A 7,886-nucleotide genomic window follows, 5' to 3' on the forward strand; every position below is an offset into this window, starting at 1 on the left:
AACTGGTTGATTTATGATCAGGCACTAGTGCAACTTACGTGCCTTAGTCCTGAGCTGTTATTATAGAAACTCAACGACTATTCTTGTGCTTTAATTATTACTTATTTTGTAACACAACTTTCACCCGCATCATCAGCGATTTGTCAAAATGATGAATAACGATATAATTGTAGAAAAAATCATTTTATAAATTTGTTGATTACGAACACTGTTAAATGCACCTGTTTTTGCAATGTTTTAGAAACATAATATCTTTTAAGGAACATAAGATACAATATGACAATATTTATTGCAGAGGGCCAAAGAAAGGCAAATTTTGAGGAATACGATGCAAAGAAGTGTGAAAACGCTCAACAAATTTCTGATCTCAAGAAGAAAGTCAAAGAACTTTATATAAAATATGCGAGAGCGAAAAATGTAACAGATAATTAAGAAAACAGATAATTAATTAGTTTTTGCAAACTAATGTTAATTAAACTAATGTTAAATCTTTTAGAATAAAGAAGCGCTGGAACGCGCGGCTCTACTCAGCCGCGACTCCGTAGCTTGCGGAAACAAATGCAATTTGGAGGAAATTGTAAACGCGGCAAGTGAAAATAATGTACGTCTAAGAAAAAAACTAGATGTAATTAAATATGAAAAAGAAAAGGTGAGTAACTATATATGCATTTTCTCGAGATATGACAGATGACGATACGTTAAATGTCTCAACTCATCTGCACCCTATTAGCACGAACGTACTTTGAACATTTTACAAACAGAAAGCAAAGAATTGGCACATAAACGCCATCATTGCGTGTTCAAAAAGAAGACGGAAGATCCTATGAAGAAGGTAATTCAATTCAAATTTGTTCCTCGCGAAAGCGACGTACTTTTACAAACGCTACTCTTGGGTTTGCGCAGAAAATCGAGACTCTGGAAGTAAAGCTGGAGCATATCCGAATGATGCAAATTAAGGCAAATATCGCGCGCATGAAATACCGTTCCGTTTGCTCCGAGTTAAAAGAGAAGTCGGTATTTTACGCGTCCTCCTTGAAAGATTTGGAAGACGGCATAAAGCAGCAGGAAAACGAGATGAAGCGCTTACAGGTAAGGTCATGTGGAGAGTAACGACTAATAATAACGGAGAGAGTAACGGGAATTTTTCAATAAAATGTATTTCGTTTAATATCAACCGTTGATTGCAGGGAGTGAAGGAAGAGGCTATAGAATTGAAAGATAGCACTCAAGAGACTTTGGCGAAAGAGGAAATCGAGGAGACAAGTTCCAGCAAGAGACGCGATTCTGTCATCAAAGAGTACAGGTCCACGAACGATAGCTTTTACATTTCAAGAATCAACTTTCTGTTGCGAACGCTACTGCAACCGCAACTTCTTCTAATCACAGTTCTGTTAACAATAGATTTTCTGAGTAACAATATAATTAATAACGGACTAGCACGTGGCAAATATAATTTGGCGTTTGTGCATAATCAGGCAGCGTGTGTCGGACCGAAAGATAGAATTGGAGCGGTTGGAGCGCATGATATTCCATACTCGTCCGCGTGACAATTTCGAAACACGTGGGAAAAGTCGCGTACAGATGCAAGAGGACACGATCAAGGACGAGCTGGCGCGATTGGAGGAGGCGTTTGCCAAGTTGCGGAGCGCTACCGGAGTGTCCAGGTCCGAGGAAGTTTTGAACCGGTTTCTGGGTCAGCAGGCGACCAAGGAGAGCCTGCAGAAGATGCGCACGGCCACGGAACAAGAGAAGATGGTGTTAGAAAAGAGGAGGCATGAGCTTAACGTGGAGATAGAGACGAGGAAATTTTCAGAAACGAAGAGCGCCGAACAGTTAGTTTTCAAGAGAGCATACATTGACAAGGAAAAGATTAAGGCAAAGGACACCGCACTTTTTCTAAGTAAAATAAGTCCCAGCTGATTTTCTTCAAATCGGTCGGGACCTATGTAGGTAAAGTGCGGTGTCCTTTATTAAATCCTTTATTAAATATAATCTGTTAATTAGATCTATTAATTTAATTTATTTGATTAACTTAAAGAGAAATCACTGAAATAGTGTGAGTCTAATCTAGAATTAAGATCTACCCGGGAAATAATGTACATATCTAATCATATCTGAGTATATCTAATAGCCGGAATTCGGTAGCTTGCACTAGTGCGCACTGAGTGCACACTAAAGCTTGTTTATAGTCAATTTTTTATATTTAACTTTGTTTTAAATACATGTTCAAAAAGTATTTGACCAAAAAATGATTCGCGTGGATGCTATACAGATCATTTTCCTGGCTATGAAATACTTCAAGAGATATTTAAGATGATTCTTAAATATAAAAATTGACTGTAAACAAGCCTTCGTGTGCACTCAGTGCGTACTTGTGCAAGCAACCGAATTCGCTATCAGATATAAGCAGATATGAATTTTGCCCCTAGCCAATCATTATTAGGTATATAACTTTTTCCTGGGTATTTTAACCTACAAGATATACTTAAATTGAAAAGCTTGATTTCATTAGAATTTCAAATTTGCATGATAAAAATCCGTTTTTAAATTGCCTTCACACGATGTCTGTAAAACTGATTTCTCAAGTTATAGGTTTGATTCGCTCTCTGTAACTCTGCTTAATTTGCACCATCGCAGTCTAAATATTTCAGAAACGCGGAAGTGATGGCAAAATTTAACTCGCAAATCGATGAACAGCGATTACGTAGGGAGAGAGCTGAGAATGCAAGTCGGCGGATCCGCGAGCTTTCAAACGAAGTAACTGGTACACTGTACAAACTATGTGAGAAGTCCCAGGTGAGAGTTAGTAATTATAAGTCTGTGGACGACAGAATCCAGATGATTTGACAGCTCAAGACAGACCTTGTGCTTAGAAAGGCTCCACGCTCGTTGTTTTACAAGTCAGAAAAAAGTGGACAATCCCTCTAAATAAGATAGCATTTCTAGTAATATATAGGGCGGTATTCATAGACAGATCTTATATTGAAGATTATCTTAAGATCATCTTGAGGTACTCCGTACCCAATAAAGTATTCCATATAGCATCTTTAAATAAATTCAAGGCGGTCTTGAATATAAGATTTGACTTATGTATATGAATACCGGCCCTTATCTTTTATAATAGTACCCATGAGTTTAAAAGTTTTGGGTTATGATAAAAAATTATATTGTTTCCTAGCAATTATATAAGATCTCACAACTTTTGGACTAAGTTCTCTTAAGTTCTTCTAAGATCTAGAAAACAATCGGTGCTAGGAGAATAAAGGTAAACGAGAAAATTAGTTCAGATTTGAAAAATCGCACGATGAGTAGTTGGATAAAAATAATGACAAAGGAGTATTAACCGAGTAGCCAATTCTTAAAGTGGAGAAGGATCTTAATTAACGCGTTTCTTCGCGCGGTTAGCACGGAACATGTCCCTTACGAATTATCACGTACGAACGAACATATTCGATGGATAAGGCAATGTCGAAATGGAAATGCCGTGTATGCACCTAATTGAATTAGTAAAACCGCCTTTAGTGGTGTCTGACTACGGTGAACATCTTCGACTATTTTTATTGTTCCTGGAAGCTTCGACACCCCTAGCATCACCCATCTCGTATCGTCGATGGATTTTCCTGAATAACCCGCGTTCCGTAATTCTCACCTCGAGTAGCATCGCCAGACCTTTACATTAACACCTCGGTACTCGATCGAAAATAAACAGCCCAGTAACACGGGGAGAACCGCGTGAAAAATCAGTATTGATTCTATCGGAAATGTACGTGAAACCTAGTACTTGTTAATTTCTGATACAAATTGTCCGGATAAACTTTTGAACATGCCCAGACTAAAGCTGCCTTTGACAAAAGTTCTTACGGTGGTAACTCAATTTTATATTCAGAAATGAATTTATATGGAAATTGGAATAATTTTTTTATGCTTCAGAATCTTAATAAAGGGCTATTTTGTTTGGAAACCGAGATTGTTCACAAAAAAATAATTAGTTATCTTGTGGAGCTACATATTAAAGAATTAAAAAAATTAATTTTAATTTCTAAAATATGCTAAAAACTTACTTCCTTTCTATTCTATTCATTGCGAAAAATGTTATCTCATTAGTATTATTCTTAGAACAGTTTGAACATATTTTGTTATTGGATTATCGAATTGAAATTAATTTTTTATTCGCGAACTTCTATGATTTATAAATTGATTTAAGGAAAATTATATGAAAAATATTATAGTTTGAACAAATATAGGTAAATAAATTTTCTCGTTTTTAATTGTTTTTACAAGATCTTATAATGTTGAGATTTTTTGTAACATTTAAAAACTCTCTTTTCTTTCTTAATGCGTATCTCGATATTTACAAAGACACACATTTTTAGCATGTTACAGATACCCCTCTGCTTGAGGATATTAAAATGAATACCCCAGTACGCGTCGGAGTTTTCAAAAATAGAGTCTACCCTAAAATGGACGTTTTAAGTGCATCCGACAAAGTTTTTGATACGATAGACGAAGCCTTGCTAGATCAGGTTAATTTCAGTTACCTTTAGAAAAGTTCCTTAAAAGTAGTCATAGCTATACATTTTTATTTTATTTTTTAAATTAATTCTTGTTATAATTATTTAAAATAAAAAATGCTAACAATAAGATATAACTATAATAGATACACGCCTCGATTGTCGAAGTAGGGAAATACCGGCTTAGAGAGATGGAGGTCCAGATTCAACACCTGGCTGAGGTAAATTTTTTACAATAAATTAAAAAATTCAAAATTATTTAGACACTAACATCCTGTCTTGGCTTTTATATCCTTTTTTTACTTCATATTTGTGATTTCACGTCAGAGCCTTATGAATTTTATTTTATAAAAGATATTTCCATAAAAATAATATAATAGCTTGTATAGTTTATTTGTTTTTATAAATAATATAAATTAGTTACTTCTGCAAAAATGTTACATTTTTTTCAAACTTTCTAAATCTACTGCCCTTTCAAATCTACATCAGAACATCCCGTTAATGGCCTGCGGACGGTTTCTCGAATTTGCAAATCCCATGTGATTTATGTGAACGGAAATTTAAGGAATCCGTAAATTGACACGATGAGCCATAAATTGTCTTTCAGGTAGAAGCAATGTCGATAGCTACAACCTCGGTAGAAAGCACAACAATACGTGTTAACAGCGACCGGCCATTGTTCCCAAGGTTGCCACCTTGTGCGACGCCGGCCGCTGCTCCCCTTTCGGAAGACGAGGACGAAGTCCCGACTCGAAACGTATTGAAAAAACAAGCGCAGTTACTCGTCGATACCAAAAGCCGTCGTAAAGGATTCGCTTTCAGAAGATGAATTGTGTGAAACTTTCATCTTTATTCGAAAAATTATTATTTAACGAAAATGACAGATAATATATCATAATATTTAAATCAAAGTAATGGAGAGGAAGTATTTTTCTTTTGTAATTCTTCCCTGAACACTCACAATATAAAAAAAATTTTAACGACCCTGGTACATTTCCATTTCCTTTAGTAGTTTAGTGTAATTTGTTTTTCATATCCCAATACCTGAACATATATTTATTTCCACATTTTTCGTTCCACCCTGGTAAAAAATGTTTCATACATGAGCATGCATAAATATAGTATTATATAAAATTATACATGAAATATTTCCATACATATTTTTACATTGTATATTTCTATATATTATAATTTTATATAATTCTACTCAATTCTCTCAGTTCTATAAATGTATATATTTATACATGCTTTAATATGCAAAATGTTTTGAAAGAAAAAATTTGCTCATTTATAATTATATATAACTTTGTGCAATTATACACAATTATATATGGTTATAAATAAGCAGTTTTTTTACATTAAAAATTCTTTATATAAAAGCATGTATAAATCTATGAAATTATGCAGAACTGTGTAGAATTGTAAAAAATTATACAGAAAGATACAATGTAAAAATATGTATGGACATATTTCATGTATATTTTTATATAATTGTAGATATTTATTCATGTTCACGCAGGAAAATTTTTTTACCGGGACCTTGGTTCGCACCTCTTATTTTTAATATAGTTTTTAGATATACATATTTATCTATTTATATTTAACTATAAAGATATTGTTTTTAGAGAAATCACGTCAAATGAGCCTAATTTCATTCAATTTTGTAAGTGAGCAAGCTAAACTGAATAATTACCGCTTTGTAAAACTGGCGCAAATTAACAAAAAATGACAGACCAATCATAGCGTGCTTCCTTATGGCCAAACTCTAATTACAGAGTCTCTAGCAAATGTTAGAGATCTTCTAATCGGAATCTGACCAACAGAGTTGTTCGCCATCCGTTTAGTCAAATCCAACGAGAGAAAGAGAGAGCAGTACGAATATCTTACTCTCTCTTTAAGCTGCCATCAGATCGAGACGTAACCTAGGCTGTGTTCCGATATTCACTGCCAGTACTGCAAATCTATAGTTTACGTCACATATAGTATACATTTTCAGTACTGGCAGTGAATATCAGAACACAGCCTTACAACATAAACGCACATCGCGCCAAGTTTGATAATAGTGTGAGTTTGCTATTTATTGCAAAAATGGATGGATGTGCAGCACCATTTTGCAATAACACCTCGACAAAGGGATACGCATCAAAATAATCAAAATCAATCGCGATAACTTGTCGTTTGTAAAACTATAAAAGTGGATTAAAATTGTCAATTCAAAATTCAGTGGAGAAAATCATAAACATGGCCAACCAATCAGAGGCTGGATACCACATGTTCAGATTAGAGGTATAGCAAATGTGACATCGTTTGCCATCTGACGACGACTTGAAGCAACGCGTTGTAGTCTGCCACGGTATTACAGTGCACCACTGGACTGTGGCCTTTCCGTCCCCACTCTCGACCACCCTATAAACAGAGAAAAGCCTGAGAGCTGCCAGGGCCCCGTTTTTCGTGATTGGCGATACGCCCTCTGCAATGTGGACATTGAAAACGTGGACATTGAACTATGTAGCCAATTATGTCCACATTTTGCCAAGTGGGTAACGCAGATTTGCACAATTTTAGTCCCGTCCCGCGCTATGGTTAGATCCCATGCAATGATCTTGTACTTAAAATAATCTTAAGTACAAGAGCATCGCACAGGACCTGACTATAGCACGAAACGCAACCAAAATTTCGCAAATCTGCGTTACCCACTACAATGTAAAACATTAATAGAAATTGTTACACAGTACACACAACGTGTTACATATGTGGCTGTGCTTATAATTGTACAGTATTTTTAATTAATGTGCAAACGAAAAATCAAACTGTAAAGGCAAATTTATCGATCAATTGCAAACGAAACTATCGATTAAAAGACTATGTGAATTAAATTGAACTAAAATTTTATTCGATAAAAACAAATCAATCTACATAGAGGCCCTCCACCACCCCCGCCGCGTTTAATCGACGGTCCTCTTTTCTTTACAATTTGATTTTTTACATTTTTATTATATTTATTCTATTTTTTTATAACTTATTTTACAATACGCATACAATATTATAAAAGAAAGAACAACCTTATAAATTTAAAATTAAAATATCTGTAAATACACTGAGAAAATGTTTCATCGGATAAACCAATTAAATAGTGTTTCCGATGGTTAATTTTCCCGATTACGTTTTCCGATTAAATTATAGATACATCCGATGAAATTTATCCGATGAAATGCAGTTACCGATGAACTTTGATTAAAAAACCGATCACATTTCTCATCGGATATACAATTTAATCGGATATATCCGTTTGTTATTATGTAGTTGGATTATTCGATTATATTTAATCAGACATTTTTCTCAGTGTACCTACAATATTTCTCTCGACGTTATATA

At 34.7% G+C, this 7,886-nt stretch overlaps 2 protein-coding genes across 2 annotated transcripts; both read left to right on the top strand.

Moving 5' to 3' along the window:
* Window positions 1-278: 278 nt before the first annotated feature.
* On the top strand, window positions 279-3,441 carry LOC105564692 (eukaryotic translation initiation factor 4 gamma-like). Its single transcript, XM_012017254.1, has 6 exons — window positions 279-417; window positions 497-832; window positions 904-1,089; window positions 1,188-1,303; window positions 1,476-1,832; window positions 2,652-3,441. The coding sequence occupies exons 2-6, from the start codon at window positions 824-826 to the stop codon at window positions 2,845-2,847; spliced, it is 864 nt and encodes a 287-aa protein (XP_011872644.1). The 5' UTR covers window positions 279-417; window positions 497-823; the 3' UTR covers window positions 2,848-3,441.
* A 1,019-nt stretch (window positions 3,442-4,460) lies between these two features.
* On the top strand, window positions 4,461-5,610 carry LOC105564769. Its single transcript, XM_012017415.1, has 3 exons — window positions 4,461-4,523; window positions 4,658-4,732; window positions 5,119-5,610. The coding sequence occupies exons 1-3, from the start codon at window positions 4,461-4,463 to the stop codon at window positions 5,338-5,340; spliced, it is 360 nt and encodes a 119-aa protein (XP_011872805.1). The 3' UTR covers window positions 5,341-5,610.
* Window positions 5,611-7,886: the final 2,276 nt, after the last annotated feature.

This window comes from Vollenhovia emeryi, unplaced genomic scaffold (assembly GCF_000949405.1).
Source record: "Vollenhovia emeryi isolate VEMERY1.0 unplaced genomic scaffold, V.emery_V1.0 DF939160.1, whole genome shotgun sequence".
Lineage (NCBI taxonomy): Eukaryota > Metazoa > Arthropoda > Insecta > Hymenoptera > Formicidae > Vollenhovia > Vollenhovia emeryi.

Coding starts and splice junctions, on each gene's coding strand:
- LOC105564692 (XM_012017254.1), top strand. Junction 1,304..1,475: donor TCTGTCATCAAAGAGTACAG/GTCCACGAACGA, acceptor GTGCATAATCAG/GCAGCGTGTGTCGGACCGAA. Junction 1,833..2,651: donor GAAACGAAGAGCGCCGAACA/GTTAGTTTTCAA, acceptor TAAATATTTCAG/AAACGCGGAAGTGATGGCAA.
- LOC105564769 (XM_012017415.1), top strand. CDS start 4,461: ATGGACGTTTTAAGTGCATCCGACAAAGTTTTTGATACGATAGACGAA. Junction 4,524..4,657: donor ACGAAGCCTTGCTAGATCAG/GTTAATTTCAGT, acceptor TAACTATAATAG/ATACACGCCTCGATTGTCGA. Junction 4,733..5,118: donor AGATTCAACACCTGGCTGAG/GTAAATTTTTTA, acceptor ATTGTCTTTCAG/GTAGAAGCAATGTCGATAGC.